This window comes from Nerophis lumbriciformis, linkage group LG02, assembly GCF_033978685.3.
Source record: "Nerophis lumbriciformis linkage group LG02, RoL_Nlum_v2.1, whole genome shotgun sequence".
Classification (NCBI taxonomy): Eukaryota; Metazoa; Chordata; class Actinopteri; order Syngnathiformes; family Syngnathidae; genus Nerophis; species Nerophis lumbriciformis.
In genome coordinates, this window is record NC_084549.2 from 35,108,154 (window position 1) to 35,121,516 (window position 13,363).

At 38.6% G+C, this 13,363-nt stretch overlaps 1 protein-coding gene across 2 annotated transcripts in view; it reads left to right on the top strand.

Annotated features, from left to right (window-relative positions):
- Nucleotides 1–13,363, top strand: part of smoc2 (SPARC related modular calcium binding 2) — a 92,079-nt gene that overhangs the window by 51,082 nt on the left and 27,634 nt on the right. The window contains exons 6-7 of one of the 2 annotated variants that reach the window (XM_061961503.1): nt 6,740–6,787; nt 12,618–12,692. In XM_061961503.1, coding sequence (XP_061817487.1) covers nt 6,740–6,787; nt 12,618–12,692 — 123 coding nt within the window. The remainder of the gene's footprint in view (nt 1–6,739; nt 6,788–12,617; nt 12,693–13,363) is intronic. The other variant, XM_061961504.1, reaches the window with a different exon arrangement.

Genomic DNA, 13,363 nt, shown 5'->3' on the forward strand with positions numbered 1-13,363 from the left:
ACTTTTACTGCCTTCTCCCTGTCATCTTTGTTGTACCGGTGGTTTTTAGCGCTTTCATAGCGAGTCTACTGACAGATATATGTTAGAACTGTACACTACTTTGTATTAGAAAATGGCACCAGTGGAGGATGAATGCCCCACAACAAGAGGATAGAGAAAAAGAAGGAACTTATGGACTACAGCGCGGACTACAATGGCGGACACGCAAACATTGTTGAGACTTATTCAGGTCCCAAATACACATCAGCAGGTACTATTAGGTAAGAAAAGTTGGTTTTGCATAATATTGCGAAACAAAACATGAGATAATATGTCTCATAATAGGCACCATTTCAGTATGTCCGACTACGGTAGCCGTAATGCTCCACGTTCCATCAAGCGGTGCGGCCTTATAGCTTACCAATGTTGTACTAAAACATGTTGACAGATTTTTGAGCGTCTATATTCTGTATTCTCAATGAATCATCAACGTTTTGGTGTTATTTGCTTACAGGTACTGTTTAGCGTCATTTATTAAAGGGGAACATTATCACCAGACCTATGTAAGCGTCAATATATACCTTGATGTTGCAGAAAAAAGACCATATATTTTTTTAACTGATTTCCGAACTCTAAATGGGTGAATTTTGACGAATTAAACGCCTTTCTAATATTCGCTCTCGGAACGATGATGTCACAACGTGGCGTCACATCGGGAAGCAATCCGCCATTTTCTCAAACACCGAGTCAAATCAGCTCTGTTATTTTCCGTTTTTTCGACTGTTTTCCGTACCTTGGAGACATCATGCCTCGTCGGTGTGTTGTCGGAGGGTGTAACAACACGAACAGGGACGGATTCAAGTTGCACCAGTGGCCCAAAGATGCGAAAGTGGCAAGAAATTGGACGTTTGTTCCGCACACTTTACCGTCTAAAGCTATGCTACGACAGAGATGGCAAGAATGTGTGGATATCCTGCGACACTCAAAGCAGATGCATTCCCAACGATAAAGTCAAAGAAATCTGCCGCCAGACCCCCATTGAATCTGCCGGAGTGTGTGAGCAATTCAGGGACAAAGGGCCTCAGTTGCACGTCAAGCAATGGCGGCAGTTTGTTCCCGCAGACGAGCGAGCTAAACCCCCTGGATGTCTTGGCTCACACCGTCCCTTATGCCACCGAAGATGATCAAGAGAAGAATATCGACCCTAGCTTCCCTGGCCTGCTGACATCAACTCCAAAACTGGACAGATCAGCTTTCAGGAAAAGAGCGCGGATGAGGGTATGTCTACAGAATATATTAATTGATGAAAATTGGGCTGTCTGCACTCTCAAAGTGCATGTTGTTGCCAAATGTATTTCATATGCTGTAAACCTAGTTCATAGTTGTTAGTTTCCTTTAAATGTCAAACAAACACATACCAATCGTTGGTTAGAAGGCGATCGCCGAATTTGTCCTCGCTTTCTCCCGTGTCGCTGGCTGTCGTGTCGTTTTCGTCGGTTTCGCTTGCATACGGTTCAAACCGATATGGCTCAATAGCTTCAGTTTCTTCTTCAATTTCGTTTTCGCTACCTGCCTCCACACTACAAACATCCGTTTCAATACATTCGTAATCTGTTGAATCGCTTAAGCTGCTGAAATCCGAGTCTGAATCCGAGCTAATGTCGCTATAGCTTGCTGTTCTTTCCGCCATGTTTGTTTGTGTTGGCTTCACTATGAGACGTCACAGGAAAATGAACAGGTGTTTATAACGATGGTTAAAATCAGGCACTTTGAAGCTTTTTTTAGGGATATTGCGTGATGGGTAAAATTTTGAAAAAAACTTCGAAAAATATAATAAGCCACTGGGAACTGATTTTTAATGGTTTTAACCATTCTGAAATTGTGATAATGTTCCCCTTTAAACAGGCGTCAACCTGCAGTCCACACGTATCTTGTATGTGTGAATGCCAATCCACTGGTCACACTTATCATTACACCATGTACCAAATAAAATTGCTTCAAGGTCGGTGAGCACAACCAGAATTAATCAGAGGAAATGAAATGATTTTAAGTGCACCTGTAGTCTTAAAAATATGGTAACTAGCTTATGCATACTGAGCCAGTGAGCTGCTGCATCTCCTTTGAGTTGGTAAAAGTTTGTGCTAGATCAGTGGTTCTCAAATGGGGGTACGTGTACCCCTGGGGTTACTTGAAGGTATGCCAAGGGGTACGTGAGATCTTTTTTAAATATTCTAAACATAGCAACAATTCAAAAATCCTTTATAAATATATTTATTGAATAATACTTCAATAAAATATGAATGTAAGTTCATAAACTGAACATCAAATCAAGTAGGCTATTCCATTCATTACAATGCAACAATGCAATATTCAGTGTTGACAGCTAGGTTTTTTGTGGACATGTTCCATAAAGATTTCTTTTTTTTTTTAAGAAATGTTTAGAGTTAAGTTCATCAATCCAGATAGATCTCTATTATAATCCCCAAAGAGGGCACTTTAAGTTGATGATTACTTCTATGTGTAGAAATCTTTATTTATAATTGAATCACTTGTTTATTTTTCAACAAGTTTTTAGTTCTTTTTATCTTTTTTTCCAAATAGTTCAAGAAAGACCACTACAAATTAGCAATATTTTGCACTGTTATACAATTTAATAAATCAAAAACTTATGACATAGTGCTGTATTTTACTTCTTTATCTCTTTTTTTCAACCAAAAATGCTTTGCTCTGATTAGGGGGTACTTGAATTAAAAACATTTTCACAGGGGTTACATCACTGAAAAAAGGTTGAGAACCACTGTGCTAGATTATACATCATACCTCTCACTTGTATAGTAGAAGGTTGTTGCCATAAACCGTGAAGTTGGTCAACTTGACATTCAACTTAGACTTGAAGATGACAAGAATGACGCTTTTTTTTTTCTTGTGTGAGCAGTATGAGTAATTCTTCATCTAAATGGGAAGATATAAACATCCCTTCAGTCGGCATTCCAGTGAGAGCCAACATTAGTGATTGTTTTGTTATGTTCATATTTTGTATTTCTTGTTTAGCCCCTAGCAATAGTGCTACTTGCTGGATCTGCTTATCACTCAGCTTCTAAAACTTGTAGCTCATCGTCCGTATATTTAGGCTAAAAAATATAAGGTTGTGGAACATAATTTGTCCATGAATTGATTAACGTGGAACCCGACTTAAACAAGTTGAAAAACTTATTCGGGTGTTACCATTTAGTGGTCAATTGTACGGCATATGTACTGTACTGTGCAATCTACTAATAAAAGTTTCAATCAATCAATCAAAGTCCCAAAGTAGTCGTTGTTGACTCTCATGATGTCTGCCTTGAGTAGTAGTGTTGTTGTTGAAGGAAATAGCGAACGTTGTGATACGTCTGTGAAATTAGTGCTTTGTTGTATGCTTAAAATTAACAATATACGTAAATATTACATGTTCTTAATAATGTGCCTGTTACTACATTACATATTACAGTGTCTATATAAAATGTTGTTGGAGGTTTTTGGAGGTTTTTAGAGCGGTTTTATTGACACAATGAACCCCATTACCTCTATAGTTAGCTGACTTTTGCTACCGTTTATTTACGCGTTAGAATATACATCAAAAATGGTAACTGGTAAATGGGTTATACTTGTATAGCGCTTTTCTACCTTTTTTTTTAAGGAACTCAAAGCGCTTTGACATTATTTCCACATTCACCCATTCACACACACCTTCACACACTGATGGCGGGAGTGTGTGAATAAAAGAAAATACATTTGGGCTTGTCTCACATAAAGATTGCGAATGATTGGCAAAATTCAAAAAGCGAAGTTTCCCTTGATGATACTAAGAAATGCAGTTTATAATGTCATGGAGGGGATTATTATTAGCTTGGAAGAGTGGCTCCACACTGACACATAATAAGCTGCTATATAAAGATACATTATGATTACATTACATTATAAATAGGTCAGTGGTGACCAATATTTAAGCGTAGATATGCTTTTTGTTTACATAGGAAAACTTAGTAAAATAGGAACAAAAACGAAAGTGTTTGCATAGTGTGTGCATAGCTCGGTTGGTAGAGTGGCCGTGCCAGCAACTTGATGGTTCCAGGTTCGATTCCTGCTTCCGCCATCCTAGTCACTGCCGTTGTGTCCTTGGGCAAGACACTTTACCCACCTGCTCCCAGTGCCACCCACATTGGTTTAAATGTAACTTAGATATTGGGTTTCACTATGTAAAGCGCTTTGAGTCACTCGAGAAAAGCGCTATATAAATATAATTCACTTCACTTCACTTCACTTCACCCGCTTTTTAGCCAAGGGTCTAAAAATAAATACAGTGTCACCAAGAAGGGATCAATGATTGTGATCGGCAATAAAAGGCCATATTTGGCAATAATGATCACATACTTTTACATTAAAATCGGCCGATCGACATACACCTAACCCTATCCCTGACCTCCTGAGAACCGGTGTCCAATAAGAGGGTGATTTTTTTTTCCAGAATTGGGTAACTCTAACAAAAGAAAATAGAGTGACAAAATAAAATAGACCCAAAACAACATGTCTACCGCAGAGGACCCTGTTTGTCAGGAGGATATGCTGGCGTCTCTGTGTTGGCCTGTTTTGTGTGGCTCAGGTTGCCTGTTAAGGCTTGTCACTATTGTCACTCTGACATAAAGCCTGCAGGCTGTTATAAAATGCATCTTTTACTGAGTGAAATGTTTTAAGATAAATGTGACGACGACTTCTTGTGTACACCACGAGGAGCTGCAGCGGCTTTCAAGAGCTGATGTGTTAAGCAACCATTTCAACAGCCTTAACGGATGAGTTATAAATACTTCTCTGATTGTATCACTTTGCATTTTCAGCTCCAACAGATACAAAGAAATGTTCACACGTTATTCATCACCCTTATTTAACTTTCAACATCTGCACTTCTCCAGCAACCACAGGTTTCCCCTCCAGCTCTCTTCCAAGATATGTTGCTCTCATTTTTTACGACTTGAAACAACAAATTGAAGGATTTGGAAAAATGTAGAATTTGGAAGTTTACAGTTGGTTACTGGATTTATTATGTGTTTATTATGGTTGCATGCATTATTATCATATTCTCTCTTGAGTCTCTGGATCTCAGATTGGTCATTATATTTAGATCAAGCTGGAATGCACACTTTAAAACAGAGGTACTGGGGGTTGGTTTTACCAGACTGGTAAAACCACGGCACGATAACTTAAAAATAAAGACAACTTCAGATTGTTTTCTTTGTTTAAAAATAGAACAAGCACATTCTGAAAATTTACACATCATAATGTTGTTGGGTTTTTTTTTTACACTTACATGTTGCGGTTAATAGTATTCTACCTTTATTTGTCATTATTTATACTTTCTGAATAAATGATGTGATAATGTTCACCAGTCAACTCACTGGTGTTAATGTTCAATCTATCAAGATAAAAAAATAATCTCAAAATCAAATTACAGGATGTTTTTTATGTAGTTTGCTCATTTTCCTCGACTGGTGCACTAACATCATGTGGTTTATATGTTTTTACATATGTAGCATCATCTACAAAGATACAAAGAATAGCTATTGCGACATCTAGTGGACACATTTAGAACATCAGTTTATTTCATTAAAAATTTTCAGCTCATTTTTATACTTAGCAAACTCGTCGGCCCACGGGCCGTACGTTTGACACCCCTGCTTTAAAAGAAGAGGTGGCATTTGGGTTTGTTTAATCAGCATGGTGTTAAAAAGCTGCATAAACTGTACCGGTAAATATTTGTGGTGTGTAAACACTGAAATAGCAGTAACTGCATCAATACTTTGATCCTGAAAAAGCCCATCAGCATCAAAATTATTGGACGATGTCTGTCGAGGCATTGAAGTGCCATTAAAACACAAAATGCTTTACCATAAAGCCTTCTGTGGTGTTTAACTTGACAAATTAATTCCCATGCTGGAAACACATGCAGCTGATGGCTGGCAATCAGCAGTAAATCTAACCACAAATAGCACAGGGGTTTCCTGGCAGATGCTAAAGGAGGTGTTGTAATAATGTAAAAGGCCGCAAAGTAAAGATGGATCATTAGTGGTTGGTCATAAATTCAAATCATAAATGGGATTTTTTTAGATGGCATTTCCATCCCTTAAGTGAGCGGGGTAAAAACACTACGTCTGAATATTTTCTTTCAACAAGAAGAGGAAGGGCAGCCTATTTTTTGCAATGAAGAATGCATTGTTTAAAGAAAGAATTTAATCCTTGTTTATGGAGCCACTCGTTTGATTTGTACTAACAAAGTTTTGCTTTAGCAGAATGAGTGACCCACAGTGAGGTTAACCACACCTATGGCCTTGGCTTCACCCTCAGCGACTCCAAACGTCTGTCCTTGTCTCCCTTTTACCACAAATCAAACAAACAGTCACCAAACAAACACTGAGCTGGATTCGTCTCTGACTTCTTGGACGCTTTTGTCTCTTCCACCTTCACACTTGCTTGGAATAAGAAGAACAGGCATCCCTAATAGCCCAATGATCTCTGTTTGGTGAAGCCATAGGAGTACATGACCACTATCTTTCTAAACACTTTTTTTAAATCTGCGTCCAGCATACACACTCTTGTCTTTCACTTCTGTTTCTGCCTATATCCTTCTCGGCCGGGCGATGTGCAAATCTCACAAAGTTATGTGATTTGTGTGTCTAGTTTACTCTTGTAATTGTAGTCTCTTTGCAAATATTCTCCATTCTGAATGCAGATGAAACGGGCCTAGTGGTGGATCCACAACCACCTACAGATGAAGAAGGTGAGCCATCTACTATCTACTGAATCTATTGACCATACTTTTATAAGTGTCAAAGAAAAGAAAAAAACATCACACATGAATGGAAACAAAAATACAGTGGTACTCAACTTACGAGTACCTCAAAGGTGCTGTTTGCAACTTCCTTCCGGTAACATTGTTGAAAGCAAAAAAAATATAATAAGGACTTATGCTACCAACAATGGTTTAACAGAACACAAATTGTTGACAAATTAAAAATGTTCGATATTTTTCATAATTACAAAGTTTATGGAATAAAAACTTATTGGTATGTGATTGGTGTGTACAGCGGTCACTCAGTTGGTCTCGTCAACACGTATGCGCAGGGAGCGTGTGCACACATACAAAAGCAGTGCAAGAGATGCAACGAACAATTTGCAGTCATGTTGTCGTTATGATGGATAATACAGTACAGGCCAAAAGTTTTCTTTATTTTCATGACTATTTGCATTGCAGATTGTCACTGAAGGCATCAAAACTATGACACCTGTGAAGTGAAAACCACTTCAGGTGACTACCACCTGAAGCTCATCGAGAGAATGCCAAGAGTGTGCAAAGCAGTAATCAGAGCAAAGGGTGGCTATTTTGAAGAAACTAGAATATAAAACACAATTTCAGTTATTTCAACTTTTTTTTTGTTAAGTACATAACTCCACATGTGTTCTTTCATAGTTTCGATGCCTTCAGTGACAATCTACAATGCAAATAGTCATAAAAATAAAGAAAACGCATTGAAATGAGAAGGTGTGTCCAAACGTTTGGCCTGTACTGTACATTCAATGATAGCTAACGCTAGCTATCCAAATTGCTATTATAAGCTAACAACACTCAATGGTAATGCGCGTGCATGTGTTACATACGTATGTAATTACGTCATTAGCAAGGAGAAGCCGTGAGAGGGCAATGTAAAATACATTGGAAATATAGCGCCGTCTACCCATCTGTGTAAATGTTGAAAACAGCCCCTTTAAAGGCCTACTGAAACCCACTACTACCGACCATGCAGTCTGATAGTTTATATATCAATGATGAAATCTTAACATTGCAACACATGCCAATACGGCCGGGTTAACTTATAAAGTGCAATTTTAAATTTCCCGGGAAACTTCCGGTTGAAAACGTCTATGTATGATGACGTATGCACGTGACGTCAATAATTGAATCAGACATTTTGGAATAGGTCGGTCGCCAGCTTAAATCGTCTTTTTTCATCGCTAAATTCCACAGTATTCTGGACATCTGTGTTGGTGAATCTTTTGCAATTTGTTTAATGAACAATGGAGACTGCAAAGAAGAAAGCTGTAGGTGCGATCGGTGTATTAGCGTCTGGCTACAGTAACACAACCAGGAGGACTTTGACTTAGATAGCTTGGATAGCTATCCGACGCTAGCCGCCGACCGCATCGATGATCGGGTGAAGTCCTTCGTCGCTCCGTCGATCGCTGGAACGCAGGTGAGCACTGGTGTTGATGAGCAGATGAGAGCTGGCGTAGGTGGAGAGCTAATGTTACTAGCATAGCTCTATCGAGGTCCCGTAGCTAAGTTAGCTTCAATGGCGTTGTTAGCAACAGCATTGCTAGGCTTCGTCAGGCGGTACAGCATTAACCGTGTGGTTAAGGTCCAGAGTTTGGTAGTATTGTTGATATTCTGTCTATCCTTCCAGTCAGGGGCTTATTTCTTTTGTTTCCATCTGCAGTTAAGCCCGATGCTATCACGTTAGCTCCGTAGCTAAAGTGCTTCACCGATGTATTGTCGTGAAGATAAAAGTCACTGTGAATGTCCATTTCGCGTTCTCGACTCTCATTTTCAAGAGGATATAGTATCCGAGGTGGTTTAAAATACAAATCTGTGATCCACAATAGAAAAAGGAGAGTGTGGAATCCAATGAGGCCTTGTACCTAAGTTACGGTCAGAGCGAAAAAAGATACGTCCTGCACTGCACTCTAGTCCTTCACTCTCACGTTTTTCATCCACAAATCTTTCATCCTCGCTCAAATTAATGGGGTAATCGTCACTTTCTCGGTCCGAATCGCTCTCGCTGCTGGTGTAAACAATGGGAAAATGTGAGGAGACTTTCAACTTGTGACGTCACGCTACTTCCGGTACAGGCAAGGCTTTTTTTTTAATCAGCGACCAAATGTTGCGAACTTTATCGTCATTGTTCTATACTAAATCCTTTCAGCAAAAATATGGCAATATCGCGAAATGATCAAGTATGACACATAGAATGGATCTGCTATCCCCGTTTAAATAAAAAAAATTCATTTCAGTAGGCCTTTAACTTACAAGTATTTTTTTTATGCTTTAAATTGCGAGCATAATTTGAGTTACGAGCCTCCGAGGCGCTAAATGGCGTAGCAAATGCCACAATGAACGCCGTAAGGAAACTTCCGGTCTTACTTGCTAGCATTAGAATAGAATAGAATATATCTTTATTGTCATTGTACATTGTACAACAAAATTGTAAGCAAAACTAATTTAGTGCACATTCATAATAACACATAAAAACATACGAACATAGATAAATAGATAAAAATACATAAAAATACCAAGCACACAGCTCACATGCACAGCTAATAGCTTCAGATCGAAATAACTTTGTTTTCCAACCATTGGAACCCAAACCTTTGGCATCGGTCCAGCTTCCACAGCCTTCCAGCTGACATCTTCCTAATGCTGAGGCTTGCTCCTGCGCCCACGGCTTGGCTTAGTGCACATGCCAGAAGCTGCTTTGGGTGTCGGCCATCTCTACCACAACACTGATTGTGGGAGATAGTCTAACTAGGAATATCTGCTTTTTCAATACCATTTAGGAGCTTGGTCGTGGAACGCAATGTGCTCGTAGTTTGAGGTACCACTGTACTGGATAAACAACCTAATAAGATATAAATCGAAAAAGTCAATATTAATAATTTGTTTGTGTTGCTACCACCATACATCTCAGTTGCCTTTATGTTATAGACTGTCACACTCTTTTTTAAGTAAACAGATGTGACAAGGAGTGAATATAAAACACAGAACTATACTGAATCCTTCTGAGAGCCAGAATCTTCCGCAGTGGATATTTATTTTGAGTTACAATATAGCCCTTTTATGCATATCATCAAATGTCCACTGCAGAGGACGCTGGCTCTATTATAAAATCAATCATAGGCAAATAGTTTATATTAAAGATAGTATTTAAACTTTGAGACGATGTCATTAGTCTAATCTCTTAGCTTTTCTGTACTCAAAAAATTATTACTTGATTGGGTAGTCAGTAGTAGACCTGGATCGATAACACATTTTGCTGAACGATATATTGTCCCACAAATTTTTGCAGACAGACAATTGTCAGCATTATTTGGAGACCAAATTAAGCTCTAATGTAATCTTAATATGCGATAGTAATAATGCAACTGACACTTTAAAACACAATCAACTTTTTTTTTAAACTTTGTAATTGTAAGGTCAATACATTTAACTGTCTTAGGTAAGTAAACACGTATATAGATAACATTGATATTTAGCATCGGTTAGCAAAAATTGAACTTCAATAATTATTGAACTCCTTGAAGTGCCATTTTTTCCCTACTTGGTGATTTGTGTTGTTGTTGTTGTTTACATCACTTTCCAACAAATTTGGCATTTTGGCTTAAACGTCCTTGTTGATTATGTGGTTAGAAGCTGAAATAATACCACACAGGAACATTTGGATTTGAAATAATCTTTTTGCTACCCATTTTTGTTACATTGCGGCGCTTCTCTCTAGTGAGTCGCAACTAGCCAGACTCTGTCAGTGTATCCTGTGTGTAAGCTAGCGGTTGCACCTCCGCCCACCGAGACAAAGATTGCGGCTGGATGACAAGAGGGTTCACTGCGCTCATTTAATTCCGCTTATTAAATGAACGTGGTAAGTGCTTAGAGCGATATACAGAGTGAACCCTCTTCCACCCTGATTGAAAACAACAGACGAAGAAAACAAACACAAAAGGACAAAGTAATGGATCGATGCCAACAAAGTTATCGAGTTCATTTTCATTTATCGTTCAATAATTTGTAGCGGCCCAGGCTTTGTGATTAGTGGAGAAAAAAAGGAAAATAATGTTGTTCTTATTGCTATCATCATCATGACATTTGGTACTTTTACAGGTATGGAACAAATTCCATCGGTACCACCAAGTACGATTGATATAAAATCCAACAGGTACCAATTTTCGAAATCTGGGTTGCACAAAGCAAGCATCTCTAATAGAAAGTGATCAGGAGTAAGGCTGCACTTTTCAAGCAGGCTCAATGCTAATTTATATTAAATATGTTATATCCTGTAGATGCGACTTATTAGCATTAGTGATTTTACATGGCGATGTCAACACCTCCAAATTTGGAAATCAAAACTACCGTACAACTAAGATGCATGTTACAATCAAACAGCTGGTGTGCAATAAATACAATACTTACAGTATAAACATGCTCAAAAACAAGACTGGGCACATTCAACTTTTAAGACTACTTTCTGACTATTGCTACACATTTGGGACCAACGGAAATGAATACACTCAAATGACAATCAGAAGTATAGTAAAGCAAGTTATAACAATTGGACAGGACAATTATCATTATTAGCTCAGTGCTTAATGTTCAGTAAAAAAGATGAATAATTATTAAACAAATTACCTTTAATACCCCAGAAACACACAAAAATGCAAATTAAAATTGATAGTGATTAATACAGATACAGATTCCAGGTATTAGAAATTGGTACCGTATTGGTTCAAATGTGAAAGTTACCCATCCCTATCTTGAATACAACAGCATGTTGTTAGTAGCAGAAGGACTATGTCTATCTATTATGTAACATTTGCAAACATGCACAAAGTTATATTGGAAGTGGTTGTCATCAGAAAAAAGTCATATTTAGTATTATAATCCAGGCTTCCACAACCTTTTTTCCACCATGTATAATGTATGCATTATTTTCACTGACCGGCTTTCTACGTGAGGCAGATAAAAACATCAAAAAAATGTGCATGAAAGGTTAGCCTTTGGCTACAATCTGGCACATTAACATTTTATATGTCCATTAATGTGCATTGTCTCATGTACTATAACAAATGAGTTGTAATATACATCTATTAACAAGCTTATTGGTGTGTTTAGTGGGACAGGCCAAAGTTAAAAGTTAAAGTTAAAGTACCAATGATTGTCACACACACGCTAGGTGTGGCGAAATTATCCTCTGCATTTGACCCATCACCCTTGATCACCCCCTGGGAGGTGAGGAGAGCAGTGAGCAGCAGCAGTGGCCACGCCTCGGAATCATTTTGGTGATTTAAACCCCCATTCCAACCCTTGATGCTGAGTGTCAAGCAGGGAGGTAATGGGTCCCATTTTTATAGTCTTTGGTATGACTCGGCCGGGGTTTGAATTCACAACCTACCAATCTCAGGGCAGACACTCTATAACCACAAGGCCACTAAAAGTCAGAAAAAATGCGGTAGTTTATGAATTCATTAATGTTTCTGTGCGGCCCGGTAGCAAATGTGTCATGGACCGGTACCGGTCCCCGAACCGGTGGTTGGAGACCACTGTTATAATCTGAAGGCCTAATGACATTCACAGCCCTGGTCCATTGTTTACCTACACAATTTTTCATTTTCCACCCTCAACTGTCAAATGCAGGGTTTTTTTTAATGTAATTTGAGATGCGACAACCGTGATGTGATGTGATATTTAAAGTTTGTGAGTTTTGGAACAACCACATTTGGCTCCAATGATATATGAGCGGGTTTTCATTTGATGCTAATAAAGCTGTCATGGTGATTTCTTTCAGACATCATTTCCCAGTACCCCACTCTGTGGACGGAGCAGGTCCGCAGCCGACAGAACAATAGAACCAGAGCACCATGTGAGTTTCCAAGAGTCCTTTTTTCTAAATGACAGCGATTTGGGTGTTTGGGAACTCAACTCAAAGCATTCTCTGTGTTTCCCTGATGACTTTTGAGAGCAATCATGGTTTGTGGCTGCTCTTCAGTACAGAACATCTTGATGTTGGAGTACATTGAGCTTCGGGGATCTGAGTCTCTGTGGTTCTTTTTGTTGCAGATGATCTGTAATTATCAGCACATGGCACAAACACATGATCAATCCTATTCTTTTGACTTATGCGTGTTGATCTCACCACACAGATCGATTACCTTATGGCTCTTTGGGGAAATACGTTTTGGACTGCATACAAGGTTTTTCTTTTACCCTTGAGCAGCGTGCACGAGTGCATTTGTGCATGAATCCCATTATTATAATTTGGAAGCAATAAAAAAAAGCATGAAAAACACAGCAATAATGGTTTTTATTAACATCTGTTCTTCGGGGTATTGGAGTAGGGAAACAATTAAAAACCGTCTCCAACAAAGAAAGCCCAACTAAAAGAATCGGAGCGAGGAGAGTTTGTTAAGAAAAGCAGGGAAGCATTTCATTCACTCTCTTTTTTGTGTGTAAAGACTTCTCATGAAAGTAAACAAAGAAAAGGGATATCCATAATCCTGAAGGAGCTTCCGATCCTTGAGGGAAGCAGCAAAA